The sequence below is a fragment of the Lytechinus pictus genome, chromosome 16 (genome assembly GCF_037042905.1).
Source record: "Lytechinus pictus isolate F3 Inbred chromosome 16, Lp3.0, whole genome shotgun sequence".
NCBI classification, from domain to species: domain Eukaryota; kingdom Metazoa; phylum Echinodermata; class Echinoidea; order Temnopleuroida; family Toxopneustidae; genus Lytechinus; species Lytechinus pictus.
In genome coordinates, this window is record NC_087260.1 from 12,175,986 (window position 1) to 12,193,518 (window position 17,533).

General features: G+C 36.9%; 1 protein-coding gene across 1 annotated transcript in view; it reads left to right on the forward strand.

Moving 5' to 3' along the window:
* The window catches only part of LOC135157042 (uncharacterized), a 47,472-nt gene that overhangs the window by 17,295 nt on the left and 12,644 nt on the right, over positions 1-17,533 (forward strand). The window contains exons 16-24 of the mRNA XM_064111447.1: positions 481-693; positions 1,146-1,230; positions 2,182-2,345; positions 7,900-7,938; positions 8,530-8,655; positions 9,305-9,412; positions 15,674-15,790; positions 16,401-16,520; positions 17,033-17,185. Coding sequence (XP_063967517.1) covers positions 481-693; positions 1,146-1,230; positions 2,182-2,345; positions 7,900-7,938; positions 8,530-8,655; positions 9,305-9,412; positions 15,674-15,790; positions 16,401-16,520; positions 17,033-17,185 — 1,125 coding nt within the window. The remainder of the gene's footprint in view (positions 1-480; positions 694-1,145; positions 1,231-2,181; positions 2,346-7,899; positions 7,939-8,529; positions 8,656-9,304; positions 9,413-15,673; positions 15,791-16,400; positions 16,521-17,032; positions 17,186-17,533) is intronic.

Genomic DNA, 17,533 nt, shown 5'->3' on the forward strand with positions numbered 1-17,533 from the left:
TACGTTATGTGTTAATTGTCTTAATGAAACAAATGTAATGTAACCACAGTTAAAGACTTACAAACTTTATGAATAGATGTGTCATCCTAAAAAAGGAAAACAATGTGTTTTCAGCAAAAGTCTTTTAACAAGTTCTTCAATCTTTCTTTGGAAAAAAAGTTGTGTATCCTTAACACATCAAATAGTGTTCGTCCATAGACGAGAGAGTCCAATAAAAGTTACAGGTGTGTATTTATTTATGGCTGACAACATTGCTCTACTTATATTGTGCATGTTGTAGGATTTCAGAAAACATTTCAACCAAACGTTCCGACACAATATCTGGACCAATTATAGCCGAGGCAAACTAAAGCATGCTTGAGTAAGACTAGCCTAGATTTCGGCGTAACATCGTCTACTAGGTACCAGTGACAATTACAAGGTAATGTTAACATGACGTGGTAGATATTGAGTTCTCATTTTTTACGATTATAATATCAGATGAAACTTGTCAGACGGGTTGGGACTACTTCCGGCGATCCTGCTATAAGCTCTTTGTCAGCTCTGTCGTCATAACATGGAACGAGGCAGAGGCAGAATGTGAAACCATAGAGGACGCACACTTGATCAGTATTCACGATAAGGATGAGATGACGATGCTGCACTATATGATCTCAACTCAATGGCAGACTGTAGATACAAAGACGTACATAGGCAAGTTTGATTATTTCTGAAAAATACCAATCTGGGCTAACAGTCCACGTTTCCACAGAACGTGTTAGTCAATTTTGTTGTGACCTTGAATGATATCAAGTTTTCTGTTTCGTAAAAAGTGACCATTACAGTAACTTCCATTGTGGCGACTACCATTGTTATGGGGCCCAGACATGCCAGTAGGAATTCAAGAATAAGGTTTCCATGTTTCTCACTTTTATCTCACAATACCTAGGGATTTCGCCAATTATTTTCAGTTCTCTAAACCATTTCTGCTTATACTAAACAATAGCCCTCAAAAGGGTATTATTATACATATTGTATATCTTACTGGTTCGAATTGGTACGAAAAGAGTTATGCTGTACCATACGATAGACTAATAATAAACACACATTTTAACCAACAGTCTTGCTTATAATCACACTTTCTTCTTTATTAATCTTTGACACAGGCCTCGGACATAGGGACCAAAGAGGGGTATTCAAATGGACTGATGAAACACCCATGTCTTATACTGATTGGTATATTCCCCAATAGTAAGTTCTTATCATAAATTGAACGCTCATGAAGTAAAATAATTACCAGATATAAGCACTTTTTCATTATTTGGACCTTTATTGTACACACATGCACGCACACACGCGGTATAGTGCAAACACACCCACACACCTATACATATACGCAATAAATGAAATAAATTTTTATTTACCTAAGAAATTGATTTTTTTTTATTCGGCAGTATTGTCCTTATGTTTTAATTTCACATAGTAATAATGCTGACATTTATTATAACTTATTTGTTTCTATACGGTTAAAAAAACTTGATATCAGCCGACAATGTCCTTAAAACAAAAGATTCACAATAATATATAAAAACAATAAAACATATTTATCCCTTTAAAAATAATGGTAATATTTCATTACACGCAAATATATACATGTATCCACATACACACACATTGCCTCCCATACAATATACACACACATAAAATACAGCATATCAATGTGCTTAAAACACCATGGGAAATACGTTTGATATGCCTCTGATAAGTGAAGACAGATTTAATGAGATTTAAGTACTTAAGTACTTATGTATCATATGTGAGGGTGTGGGTGAGTGGGTGGATGTGATTGTGAGCGTATTTTTATTGTAATGTAACATGTTCAAGCACGTGATCTTTGTCATGTTTTTCATATTTTAGGGGACAGTTTAGCAAGATTTTTAACTTCCATTTTAGTCTCCAATTTCATCATCAGATTACATCTTAATTGTTACTTTGTATATATACTTATGACTTTATGATCGAAATAAATTGAATTGAACTAAACTTAAACTGAACATGTGATCCAAAAGTTAATCACGTGGTTAGACATAGCTTGCTCTATAGTAATCAGTCAAGACAAAGGTTTCCTTACCTTTCTGTGTTCTCTTTCGCCGAGTTGAGTGGAAGAAATACACAATTTGTTGATATTTTTACTTTATAAAGCAATGAAGAAGGAGAAAAACAACCAGACGGCGGAATGTTAGAAGCATGTACAATGCTAGTCTTTGATCCAGCCACATCGACGGATCTTTCGACAGATCTTTGGCATGATGTTGCCTGTGCTTCTCCTGAAACGAGGCAGTTTGTTTGCAAAACCCAAGCTACAGGTAGGTATTGCTTTTTGTTGGTTAAGCAATATGAAATAAAATACCATGTCACCTTATTATCTTTTTCATATTGAAAGGATACACAATATAAAAATATTCCATATATTTATGTATATTGGTAATAACATTATTATATGAGAAGTTATATTTTTTAGATAAATTCAATGGCGACAATAGTCAAATTTTACTAATCGCCACTCAAACCAACACAACAAGAAGATTATTCTTTTCAGTTATTACTTAACTTCAAGTATTGCTCAAGCGGTGATAATTTGTTACCATATCCCTTTGCGTGCGACGGGCTTCCACAGAAGCCCAGCGAGTCGTTCACTTAGCTACGACGGGCTTCTACAGAAGCCGAGCTGTGTTTGGTTTAATTCAATGAAGTTTTTCAGCTTTTTCGTAATTGTTATGTACTAAAACCTCTGCCACTATTTCCTTTATAAACCTATTTCAATAACAGATTGAAAAAAATATACAGCTACGTGGGGAAAAATCCCGAAAATAGGAAATCATTTCAACTTAACCCGATTTTTTCGTTGGAGTCTGACGGGGAGGATAAATTTTGTGACGAGCACGTACGCGCGCGCACAAGGCCTGATCACGTGATTTGTTCTGATCACGTGATTTGGTTCATATCGTTGTTCTGATAGATATACGCTAACATCTTTTCTGCAAGATCGTCACGCAATAAGCTACGCGTTTATTCACCATTTTCGTCTTATTTGTTTAATCAAGAAGATATCACTCTAGATAGAATGATATCTCCTTGGTTTCATCGATCGATTGTATTTTCAGAAAAACAAAAAGCTTGTAATGTCTTAGTACTTTGAGCTGATCTCGGTGCACTTTTGAACTTTTCCCCTCCCCATCATCCCCCTTCTTATTATTTTTGTCTACTATTCTGAAAAAAAAAGAGAAAAGAAAGCAGTTAAGCACACCATTCATCTTCTGCTCTTTTCAAAAGGGAAACGTCCATGTAGTTCATGATATCTGGGCGGCCACTCAAACAAATTCCTTCCGAAAAGAGCAGGATACAGATGGTCAACGCCCCAAACAAAAGGAAGATTAGTGTTTATCGGCAGGATGACCCATTGAATGCTTTTCGTACTTAGCAATACAAAAAGCTTTTATGAATCCTTTTTTTTTCGACCAACATACCGTATCTAAAAAAAAAAATTGTCTCATTTACCGACAACACAGGTGCTTATGACATCAGTGATTCATATTGCATAAAAGCGCTACCCCTGGGTGATGATGCATATAAGGATGAACGAAGAATCATTTAGGGAAATTATACAAAAAATATGTTCAGATGTCACGAAGAACGAGAGAGAATGAGAGACAGAGATAAAAGGGGGAATAGACAAGTGCGCTTTTGCTAAATCTACCTAAACGAATAACAACATGACTTTATTTTTTGGTTAGATTACTTAAAAAAAAAATCCCACAACGTTTGTTTGTCGCAACTCGGTCCCCAGACCCTTGCCAAACTGATGACTTTTTATCATTGTTGTTGTTTGACCTTCCCCCCCCCCCCCCCCGATGGAAATGTTCTGACCCACACTCTAATATTGCTTGTTTGTCTCCTCTCTCCGATTTTCTGTTTTTAATTGCGAGTGACGCGGTAGAAAAGATAAGAATAAAGACCGTCCTGGCCACTTTTTTCCCCGTTACGACCAAAAAATAAATAAATCGCATTTGGGGCGCTTACCATGGTTAGCATCTAAACCAAAATATTTGGAAAAAGATGTTATACAGGGACAGCAATGTTTTTTTTATGGTGCAGGGGTTGAGCTGTTGGACGGGGGTGAAGCGGCAAAAAAAAAATCACAATTTGTTAATTCATGTCATTTTACAGAATGAATTTATAATAGGTTAGGTTTTAGAAGCTCTTCATCTTATTTCCTTTTCTCTCCCAGATGAAAGCTTTTGCTTTGAAAAGTTGCCGGAATCATAATCACTTCAAATGATAATACCAATAATGAACTAAAAGTTTCCTCGCGCGAAATGGAGGAAATAGAATGATACAGGATGATAATTTGTTTGTCTGGCGTGTCACCCGATAGAACCCTCTCAATCCTACAAACTTTGATTCATGTGTGACCTACACCCCCCCCCCCCCGAAAAAAAAAAAATGTTGATACCGACCCAAATTTTATTGATTTTCCTACTTTTTCGCCAATTTATTTCTTCTTTTTTTTTTTACCGGCGAATAGCGTGGTAGAAAAGATTCATAGAGGAAAACAAATTGTTTCCGTTACTGCAAACAAACATTTTGGGCGCTTACCCTGGTTAGCATCAAAACCAAAATATCTGATTTTTAAAAATAAAAATCAGGGGCCACTGAGCGTTTTTGATAATGGAGGGGTTGAGCTGAATGTGGGAGGGAGTGGACCGGCCAAAAAAACAATCATAAATTTATATAGACTTCGGATTTTTTTGTACATGTTTGCTGAAAGGGGTGAGGACTGAAACTTCCTACCAACTCCGCTACCTCTGTAGGTTAGGTTTTGAACGATTAAAACGATAGTGACAAAAATTAATTGTAACTATTGTGAATGCTTTTTTAATGATTTATTTATTACTTTGTTTTCGGCTGTGAAATCAAGAAGACAATATAACAAAACGAAGGAGATAATCGAATAAAACGAAAGAACAAATAAAAAAAACACTTATGACTACGGATGCTATAATTTATTCAAGAAAAATTACTTTCTCTTACTTTTAGTAATTGCTATCATGGCTCTTTTTGAGGGAATAGGAAGATAAAGAAAGAAACGTAGAAAGTGACAAGAAGAGAGTTGGGAGGTATGATTTCAGACTTACAATTTTAGTCACTTTTATTCGTTTAACACTTTGAAATAATTTCAGGATATTACAAATCGAATACCGGTGCGCAAACTTCAGGAACAAAATCATTTTATTATTATAATAGCTGCGTGGAAAATCGAATTAAATGAGACTGAGACATATAATTTATGAACAAATCTAAAAAAGAAAATTTCTTTTAGTGAAAGATTGAGGCCTCTGTCTTGCCATAACCCTAAGCCCTAAGTTCACAAAAAATAGTTTAGTTGTGCATTTTTATACGATGATGATGATGATCATCATCATATTGTCTTTTGCGAAAGATATCTACCCATGTTATCAATATAGAAAATGGAAGATGATATAGAATTTATTGTGAAATGACAGTGACAATAGTAATTTTAAAAGGTTTTTCGAGACATTATTTGAGAAACTGGGGGAAAACCCCCCAAAATTTTCGACATGATCACCACGATGCAATAAAACGAGAGGCCCACAAATCAAACCATCTCCGATACAAGTTGGCAAAAACGAGGCATTCTCTCGGAACCGTTTCCGATGAAGAGAGAGAGGGGAGGGGAGACGTTAGATGTAATGTAAAACGACAGGTACTGAGAAGAAAAAATCAGAACGGATTGAGGGGGATGGGGGCGGGTATATACCTCGTAATCCAAATCGGGATATAGAAAGACGATAGATATAAGGGAATGAAAGCGGTAGATAATACATTCGGTTACAGGTTAGAAACCAGAGAAAGGGAAAACGAGGAAATCCCTAATTGGTACCGTTTTATAAATACATTATACACGTACATTTTATATTGCCAAATGCGCAATAATTTAAACAAATTTACCATCCGCCAGTCAAATAGAAGGATTTCAGTAGCTTTCAAGTGTCATTGAAAATTTGTAAACAGATTTTATATAAAACGGGCCCCTGGTAAATTTTTGAACCCCCCCCCCGCTTTCTCTCGTTCTCTCATCCGATATTGCTCTTATTTTTGTCTTCTATTTCAAAGGAAACAAACAGAAAAAAAAGGAATTTAGAACACCGTTTATCCTCTGCTCTTTTGAAAATGAAAACGTCCATGCAGTTCTTGGTCTCGGCACTCCCCAAACAAAAAAAAGTCATGGCGGACGCTCAAACAAATTCCTTATGAAAGAGCATGGGGAAAAATGGCCAACGCCCTGAATTAAAGGAAGATTAGTATATCCACCTAAAAAAAACACGTTTGTTTGACGTGTCCCGACAAACCCCTCTCAATCTTACACCTACCCCTCCCCCTAAAAATGTTATTAATTTTTTTCGCCAGTTTCTTTCTTCTTTTTTTGGGTCTTTTGTTTTTCTGGCGAACAGCGTAGCAGAAAAGGATCCATATAAACAAAACAAAAAAGACAGGTTGACCTTATATATATTTTTTTTGGGGGGGGCGCTTACCCTGGTGAGAATCAACACCCAAATGTTTGAAAAGATGTATAAATAAATTTAATTAAGATGCTACAATTTCAATAGATAAAAATAATTTACTTTCTCTCATTGTGACGAACAGTAATCGGTAGCATGGTTATTTTGGAGGGAAAAGGGAGATAGAAAAATGAAACGTAGAACGAGACGAGGAGAGCGTTGGGAGGTATGATTTCAGATCCACTATTTGAGTCACATTTACCCCCTTCGCTCTTTGAAATTGCAACAGGAAAACAAATCGAAGACTGGTATGCAATCTTCAGGAACAAAATTATTTTTTTATTACAAACTATAATTCATGAAAAGAAGAAACCAAAGGCGATTTTAGTGAAACATTGAGGCCATCGTCTTGAAGCCCAGAAGCCAAAAATCACAACATAGTTTCGGACTTTCGTTGCGCAGCATCATCATCGTACTTGCAAGGGAATATTCACCCTTTTTTATTCATTCTGGAAAATAAAGGTATTTGGTATGCTGTGATTTCACCCAAAACGGATTATCGTCGTAATTATATACTTTGCAAATGATCTGTATACAAGGGGGTAAAGAGACCATTCATGAGTAGCGTGACAATAGGCAATGAAAAAAAGCACCAGAGCAGACAACAAAGCGGTATCGATCGAACCCGACTTGTCCGCGCGTGCTGATTGCCCTTACGCATTTTTGTACACAGTGCCTATTGACTTGGGAAAAAGCGAAGATTTGACAAAATAACACGAAATTTTCCTCGTAAATATCTTAACTATTCTGTTGATTTGAGAAGCGAAACCTTTAGTTTTAGAAAGAAAAATGTCTGATCTTTCATCTTTACATTTACTAAAAATCCTGAAAATACTTCAGTTTGGCGCAATTAGCAATAGATTAGGAAAACACCGCCACAGATCCAAATAGCAGCAATGTACAAAAACGGCTCCGCCGCAGGGAGAGGTATCCGGTTTTGCGGGCCCGCACGCAAAGGGATATTGATACTTGTCATATGAATTAGAAAAACACAGTTATTTTTTTCAGGAAGATCCCACATAGCTGTAGGCATATTTTTATTTGTTTTATCGAATTTCCATGTATGCTTATAAATATTGGCGATCTGAATTAAAAAAAAAACTTAGTCATGGAAATAAAAGATTGAATACATAAAACGCATGTGGCGCTGCATGGGGGCAGGAATGATCGCTCCTATGTTTTTTCTTTGAATAATAATCCACTTCTAACTTCATACTCCATACTCAACACTTGCTTCTCAATTCAATTCATCCATTTCTGTTTGTATATATTTCTAAAGGTTCGCAGTGGAATTCAACAGTTCATATCTACAAGCCAGGTAAACTTATGTTTCGAGCATAATAATATCTAAATTACGTTGTATTATCGTCTATAATAGATATGAGTTTAGTACATTATCATATCGGAAAAAGGAATTGTGCGTTTTTATAAAATTTGACTAGAAATGTTGAATTTTTGCATTATTGGTTAAAGCATCTTTTGGATAAAGTTATCAAACGCCATTTGGACAGAATTCATCTTAAAAAGTGGCACATTTCGAAAACGACGGGTTTTTCAATAAAAACACAAAATTCAATGGTTTTAGTCGTGTCATTATTTTCGTTGATCGTAGAAGAAAATGGTGTAAAATTTACCATTTCACTTTTTATAGGACACCCGATCAACCCTTCAGTTTATCCTGAGAATGTGATATCCCTTGTGATATACATCTTCTTATACTTCTCGGTTGATATTGTTATTGAGGTTTTTGTTTCCTTTTTTCCCCTCTGTCTTATAATACCCATTTATTTTCATAAGCAATTACATGATACATTTCTAGATCCAAATATCCACATTTTTCTACCACCCTACGGTATCTAAAACACTCAAGAAATATTTAAAATGTTCATTACATCTTTCTGATACTCAGATTTTATTGGACAATGCGATCCCGGACTATTCCATTGTAGCTCAGGGGAATGCATACGTGACGTCTTTGTATGTGATGGTGCCAAAGATTGCAAAGACTTCAGCGACGAAAATGACTGCTTTGCAGGTATGAGTGGTTTGGTCATTTCAATCATTTTATTAAATCAGATTAAAAAAATATCAAGATCTTAAAACGGTTGCAGAAAAACTGATGGACAATGAAACCTCTGATGGTTTCAGTTACGTGGTCCGAGGTATTTGCTGATGCCGCACAAACAAAGTAGTGAAATAATGCAGAATTGATCGAGGGTAAAAACATTAGCGAGTGAGCAAAAAAGATATAGACATTAAGAAAATGAATTATGTAAGATATTTTTTTATAGATTTGATTTAAATTGCTCTCTTGATGAGAGTGAACTTGTAATCTAGCAACAATAAATGATCAAAAGCGGTCGGATCCTCTTGCAAATTCAATGAAAACTATATATTATAATAGATACTCAAAATAGATTAGCTAATATATTAAGCATTTTCTTTTATCTATTTCACATTAGTTGTGATAAAAAAACACGAAAATTACAATTATTTATTCGTTTTTAAAAACGTTTTTGGCGGATAAAAGTCATATTTTACACACTACCTAAAAATACGAGATTAAATCAGGATATTGATGACGGTAACAGCGAATGGCTGAAATATAAAGTTCTTGGACAACTGTTCAGAATTGAATATTAATGTTATTATTTCGCATATTTCTTCCATTCGTCTATAACCAGGTTGCGATGAAAACCAATATGAATGTCACGATGAGTTATGTATATCGATTTCGTTTGTCTGTGACACCATTTCTGATTGTGATGATAATTCGGATGAAATTAACTGCGGTAAGTACACTTCTAATTTTGCAGTCAAATGAGATGAAAATTGAAATCGTCACTTTTATTGTCATCATAATTGTTGTGAGAATTGATTGTGAACATTTTGTGATACCATTAACCATTCTACCATTAACATATAGTCCGGGGGCTGGGGGAGTTTATTCAGCTGATCGGGTACATAAGGTTTGATGGTCCCAACATCTTGGCATGATATCAGTGGTCAATAAAATATGTTGCTGCCGGGTCATATCCTGTACAGAAGGCCCAGAGGACCCCATTTTTGTCGGCCTTCTCGCATTTTTAATGAAAATCAATTATTTTTATATTTTCGCACAAACAAATGAAAAATATTAAATAAATGCGCATTTAAAAATGATTTAGATAGTATAAATCGATTGCAGTCGTTTTCTGGACAGTCCGGTTAATATTTTTTGATAAATATTTTTTAGGGAAAAATTTGCATATGCATTAATATCTTTCTGTTTTGTCATTAATATCAACAATAAATGAAAAAATATCAGCATTCTACACGAAAGAGGATATATTAACGAGAACATTGGTATGCTTCATGACAGTATTAATGTCTTAACTTGGTTAGATATAGGGAAAATACCCCCAGATGTATTCCCCGAATTTGCGATAAAATGACACCAAAAGAGCAACCTCCGTTACTACTCACACTAGTAATACCGACTACAATGCGCTAGCTGGCTTGCCTTTCAAAAGAGTACAGTAGACTCAATCGGTCTTGCCTCGCCTTTGTTGGTGTGACTAGCACGCATAAATGCATGTAATTAGCGTCGCGTTTATAGAAAAGAGTATATTACATATATGGGTATGAGGGCAAAAGACGTTTTTTACATATTAAAGCAACTTTTAGGTTAATGAAACCTCTTGGAAAAGTTAGAGGAGGCATTACTCTGCATGTCGCAAGCAATTACATTCGGGCACCTTAACACATAGTCCCGCAAGAGCCTGTCGAAAGTACCCCTAAGCTTATCCGAAGCTTGACTATTAAAATATCTTGCCTTTTGGAGCCCTCAATATGGCAAAATGATGCTTCGGATAGGTAAAAATCAAAATTTATTTTCTTGAAATCACTTAGAGACGGAAGAGTAGGCTTTTCTCTATCAGCTAAATTAAAGAACTGAATGCATATCAAAGCCTACCCTCTCAGGGGGCTGCCCCAAGTCACCCAGCCCCTTTTTCGTATTTTGCCCATTTCTTGGAAAATTCAACATTTTGGAGCCACATTAATGAAAAAGGTGATTTTACTATGTAGTGGAGCCACTTTTATTGTTTTAAACCACTTGGAGACAAAAGAGTAGACACTCCTCTATCTGCTACATATAAAGAATTGCTGGAAAATCGAAGCCACTCCCGTCAGTGGGTTGCCGAAGACACCATCCCCTTTTTCCGTATTTTGCAAATTTATGGAAAAATCTGCAAATTTGGAGCCCCCACTGAGGCTAAAGGGTTTTTCTGCTAAAAAGCAATCCATTTTCATTGTCTTAAAACCACATGGAGACAAAAGAGTTGCCTTTCCTCTATCAGTTACATATAAAGAAGTGCTGGTACAGCAAAGCCTACCCATGTCATGGGATCCTGAAATTACCCACCCCTTTTCTCTTAGATTACCTCTTTATTAGAAAATCTGCGAATTTGGAGCCCACATTGAGGCAAAAAGATGTTTCTCCTATATAGCAAACCACTTTCATTGCCTTAACACCACTTGGATAAAAAAAGTGGTATTTTTTTAATCTGCTTCATACAACGAAGTGCTGGCACATCGAAGCCTACCCCCTCAGGGGGCGGCTGAAGTCACACAACCCCCAATTTCGCATTTTAACAATTTATCGGAAAATCCGTCAATTTGGAGCCCCAATTGAGGCAAAAAGGAGTTTCTGCTATACATCAATCCATTTCATTGCCTAAATCCACATGGAGACAAAAGAGTTGCCTTTCCTCTATATGCTACATTATAACGACGTGCTGGCACATCGAAGCCTTACCCCGTCAGGGCACGGCTAAAGTCACCCAATCCCTATTTTGTATATTGCCCATTTCTAGGAAAATTCGCCAATTTGGAGCCTCATTGAGACAAACTGCGTTTCTGCTTTGCAGGAAGTCACTTTTATTGTTTTGTAACTCATGGGAGACAAAAAGGTAGGATTTTCTCCATCAACTTCATTTAAAGACGTGCTCGCACACAGAAGCCTACCCCCGTCAGAGGCTGCCGAATCCCCCCACCTTTTCGCCTATTTTCCCACTTTATCAGTTTATTGAATAATTCGCAGTTTTTGACCCCCTCGTTCAGGCAAAATAGTATTCCTGCTATATAATGAAGCCAATTTAGTTTTTTTGAAGCAACTTAAAGATGAAATAATAGGCTTCCTTATATCAGCTACATGCACAAAACGTGCTGGTGCATCGAAGCTACGCAATTCAGGGTCTGCTGAAGTCACCCCACCTTTTTGCCTATTTTCCCTCTTTATTGGAAAATTCGCATTGTTTAGCCCCATTGATGCAAAAAAGGTATTTCTGCTATGAAGTAAAACCACTTTTATTATTTTAACTCCCCTGGGCTTGGGGATGAAAGAGTAGGCTTTTTAAATAAAGAAGGGCTGGCACATCGACGCCTACCCTCTTCAGGGGCTGCCGTAAATAAAGTCACCCCATCCTGTTTGTCCATTTTGTCTAATTATTAGAAATTTCGTAATTTGGAGTCACCATTGAGGCAAAGGGCGTTTCTGATATAATAGTAAAGCCATTTTATTTTTTGAACCACCTGGAAATGAAAAAGAAGGCTTTATATATATATATTTATATATCAGCTACATATAAAAAAGTTCTGGCACATCGACGCCTACCCTCTTCAGTGGCTTCAAATTGGCAGATTTTTCCATAAATTGGCAAAATACGGAAAGGGGGCGGAGGGAATTCAACAGGGGGACTGAGGGGGTAGGCTTCGATGTGCCAGCACTTCATTATTATGATAGCAGATAGAGACAATACTAGTTTTTGTATCCAAGTGGTTTTAAGACAATGAAAGCGGTTCGCTATATAGGAGAAACATCTTTTTGCCTCAATGTGGGCTCAAAATTTGCAGATTTTCTAATAAAAAGGTAAAATACGGAAAAGAGGTGGGTGATTTCGGGAGCCCCTAACGGGTGTAGGCTTTGCTGTTCCAGCACTTCTATATATGTAACTGATAAAGGAAAGGCAACTCTTTCGTCTCCATGTGGTTTGAAGACAATGAAAATGAATTGCTATTTTAGCAGAAACACCCTTTAGCCTCAGTGGGGGCTTAAAGTTTCCAGATTTTCTAATAAAAAAGTAAAATACGGAAAATGGGTGGGTGATTTCAGGAGCCCTTGATGGGGGAAGGCTTTGGGGTGCGAGCGCGTCTTCAAATGAAGCTGCATGATAGAGAAAATCCTACCTTTTCGTCTCCCAGGAATTACAAAGCAATGAAAGTGACTTTTCTGCAAAGCAGAAACGTCGTTTGTCATGTTTGCCTCAATGGGGCTCCAAAATGGCGAATTTTCCTAGAAATGGGCAAAATATGAAATAGGGGTTGGGTGACTTCAGCTGCCCCCTGAGGGGGTAGGCTTCAATGTGCCAGCACTTCGTTATAATGTAACAGATGTAGAAAATAATACTTATTTGCATCCAAGTGGTTTTAAGACAATGAAAGTGGTTTGCTTTTTAGCAGAAACACCCTTTAGCCTCAGTGGGGGCTCCAAATTTGCAGATTTTTTCCATAAATTTGCAAAATACGGAAAAAGGGGATAGTGTCTTCGGCAACCCACTGACGGAGGTGGCTTCGATTTTCCAGCAATTCTTTATATGTAGCAGATAAAAAAGTGTCTACTCTTTTGTCTCCAAGTGGTTTAAAACAATAAAAGTGGCTCCACTACATAGTAGAACCACTTTTTTCATTAATGTGGCTCCAAAATGTTGAATTTTCCAAGAAATGGGCAAAATACGAAAAAGGGGCTAGGTGACTTGGGGCAGCCCCCTGAGAGGGTAGGCTTTAATGTACCCTCACTTCTTTAAATGAAGCTGATAGAGAAAAGCTTACCCTTCCGTCTCTAATTGATTTCAAGAAAATAAATGTTGTTTTTTACCTATCCGAAGCATCATTTTGCCACATTGAGGGCTCCAAAAGTCAAGATATTTTAGTAGTCAAGCCTCGGATAAGGGTGGGGAACCCTCGACAGGCTCTTGCGGGACTATGTTTTAAGGTGCCCGAATGTAATTGCTTGCGACATGCAGAGCAATGCCTCCTCTATCTTTTCCAAGAGGTTTCATTAGCATAAAAGTTGCTTTAATATGTAAAAAACGCCTTTTGCCCTTATACCTATAATATACACTTTTCTAACACGACGCTAATTACATGCATTTGGGCGTGCTAGTCACACCAACAAAGGCGAGGCAAGACCGATTGGCCCGTATTCTGAAGTCGGGTTTAACTAAAACTCAGGTTTAAAGTTGTGGTTTAAGTATGGACAGCCAATTTTTACATAAATCACTAACAGTAGAGATACATGTATCATATTTTAGCTCATTTGGCTCTCAAATCATTCATAATTTTCTAGGAAGTATAAATAGATGATTGTCTTCACCATCGATGAATCAGGAAAGAGCACAGTAAACATAAGAAACACACAACTTGATACAAATTTGTACACGTTTGGCTTCCCATAACTTTAGCACAGAGTTAGACCATGGTCTAAATTAAATCTGCCTTCGGAATACGGGCCATTGAGTCTATTGTACTCTTTTGAAAGGCAAGCCAGCGAGCGCATTGTAGTCGGTATCAATAGTGTGAGTGTGACTAGTGACGGAGGTTGATTGATTTTCATGAAAAATCCAAGATGGCCGACAAAAATGGGGTCTTCTGGGCCTTCCGTACAGTATATGACCCGACAGCAACATATTTTCTTGACCACTGATATCATGCCCACATGTTGGGACCATCAAACTTTATGTACCCGATCAGCTGAATAAACTCCCCCTAGCCCCCGGAATAATAAAGACATTAAAAACTTGTCACTTCTCTCTGTTTAAGTTACTTCTTTCTGTTTGTTAAAGTAATAGCAAACTGTACTTCTAACGGATATATATATTATTTGATTTATGTTTAATCATATATCACAGTTGTGTAGACGTTGCAAGGTAACTTTTGTTTCCTTGACGAACGACGGATTCAAGAACATAGAAAATGTATTATCAAATTGCCTTCATGACAAAGCACAACCAAGAGGTCTTTGTCGAACATTGGTAAATTAATACAGCAGTTTCGTCCTAGACTCTGGACTAATGATAATATCTGCAATGTTTCGTCAGCTACGAAACTTAGGACAAAGCTGCTGTTCCTGTTCGATGAAGGCCTCCCAGCTGTCTTTGTCATTTGACGCGCATCATCAATATGTTCTTAAATCCGTTGCAGTTGCAAAAACTCCCTATTTTTATGGTAACTTTACCGTCCAATCTTATAAAAGAGGGTTCTTAGAGGGTTCTGCACTCTTGTCTCGTATTGGAAAGCTTCACATGTTCCCTAAAACAGCGCATCTCAACCAATGGACCGCGAAGCTGTATCAGGTGGGTCGCAAGAACCTCCAGAAGGAGAAAAAATAGGGGAAAACTATAGTATATTTCACAGAATTATTGTCCGAACATGTTATGCTCGATCAGTCTACGTGGGTCAAGCAATTAAACTTTGATGAGAACCTCAGGTGTATGCATATTGTGTATGTAGTTAATTGTCGCCCATTTACCGGTCATTTGCGAATGCAGATTAGTTCTCAATCTGTTTGTTTCGAATGTGCTTCACATTTTGTGTTCAAATTTCACGAAACATTTTTTCAACAAAATGGACGTTTTCTTTAAATTTTGGTAGGTGGGCCTCGACAAAAATCTGAGAGTCAAAGTGGCCCTCGATTGAAAAAAAAAAGGTTGAGAAGCGCTGGCTGCCCTAAAATGATCTCAATGACTTTAAACAGCCACTTTTGACCGTTTTCATGTTCTTTATAAGACCATATAAGTTTCTTGAGCACATTAAGAACCTTTTTGGCAACCCGTTTGCTCGAGGGTTCCAAATACGCGACAAAAACGTTCAAATTCACACCCTTTTTTCTAAGAGTGTACCACATTGGCAACCTTCATGTAACGGAGCACTGAAATAAAAGCTAAATAAAACTGGATAAAGGAATTCTTTCATTGCTAACGCGATAGGTTAATGTTGATTCGTACCTTATCCAGTGTATCCGCGGTGTTCGGAGTCGGAGTTTACATGTGACAGCGGTCAATGCATAGACTCTCTCCAGAGATGTGATTTTATTCCTCATTGCTACGACTCTTCGGATGAGGTTGAATGTGGTAAGTAACTTTGAGAAACATTTTTAAGTAGCCTAACAGGGGGTCGTTTCATGAAGCTGTTCGTAAGTTAAGAGCGACTTTAAAGAACGACTGACGAACCCTTCTAACGCGCTAAACCATCGCCAATTCAATATACCATTTCCCACAAGAAAGGATCACCAGTCGTTCTTAAAGTCGTTCTTAACTGACGAACGGCTTTATGAAACACCCACCCGGTTCGATTTCCTTGTCCTATCCAGAAAGTAAACTTGACTTTAACTATGAAAAGCAAGGAGCGCCATTATCTGTTATTAAGAGGGGGAATACTCGTGTTTTTCAAACAAAAGTAAGCATCGAAGGCGATCGATATGAAATATTTCGTTTAGTGTTTATTCCATGGATTTTCTTCTATGTGTGTGTGAGTGTGTGTGTGCGTGCGTGTGTAATTCGCTGTTTCTGTGTATTTTAATGCTCCTCGTAGCTATTTGTATTTCCATGTACTTACCAAACAGCTAACTTATAAGGATTTTTTTCTTGTCGTTTTTAAACAATTTTGTTCATTGTTCCTTTCAGAACTTGACCAGTTTGTGATTCTTGACCAATTTGTGATTATTATAATTTTTTGCCATAGTTCTGGAGCTATCATTATCAGCATTCCAATGTTTTGATGGGTCTTTGTTTCCAAGCAAAGTTAGATGTGATGGAATGGTCGATTGCATCGGCAAAACAATAGAGGATGAAGATCGATGTGGTAAGATGGCGCAGATCAGATTTTGGCTAATTATTCGAATATGTTTATGAAGGCAACTTTGAATCAATTTCCTGCAAAATTACTTTCCAACAGATTTCCCGAAATAAAACAAAATTGTAAATTCTATCTTTCTGCAAGGTTAGCTATGATTTCAATATATATATATATCTATATATATATTTGTTATTGTGTTTTTGTAAATGATTCCAAATAGTGTTCATTGAGCTCATTTTGTCATAAGAAACTTGTATTTTCATCGCGATGATAGTAATATTCCATAAGGATTATAAGCCGCAGGATTTGGTTTGAAATCTCTAGGATTACATTAACTGAGTCACACAGAGAGAGAGTAAGATAGAGATAAAGAGATCATTGAGCAATACATCATGGCAACGTGTGATCAACTTATACATGTTTATGAACAGGTTTCGAAGCTTTTGCACGCATTTTAGGTTAAATATGTCGCTGAATATTCTGTATACTTTCCCCCTTATTCTTTTTATTAAATGAAGGTTACCTCAATAGTGATTTTGCTTGTGACTCTGAGACTGAACTTACTTGTGATAATGGCGCATGCGCACCACTGGCCTCCATCTGTATGTATGAACTCGATGAAGTTGGTTTCCTCAATAGCTGCCGTGACGTCACAAATTTGAAAGAATGTGGTAAGAAATTCGATTTTTCAGGGGGGGGGGTGGCGGGGAGAGACTAAATGCGAAATTTGAGATTTTTTTTGGTCAGTATTTTGTGAGTTCCTAGCAGCTTTTCCGGAAACTGTCCGTTTTCCATATTTAACTTAATGTTAACATTAGTTTAATAATAAATGAATGATGAATACATACATGTTCATCGCTTTTTCGTGGATTCTTTAATTTTAAGATTGTCTCAATTATCATTTATTTTTGCTCCTTTTCTATACTCGTTTTATCGCTACTCTAGCAATAAAACAAAGCTGCGAATCCGTAGCTTCAAAGTAATAAATAACTAAATAAGGCAACATGTGTTTGAGAGCA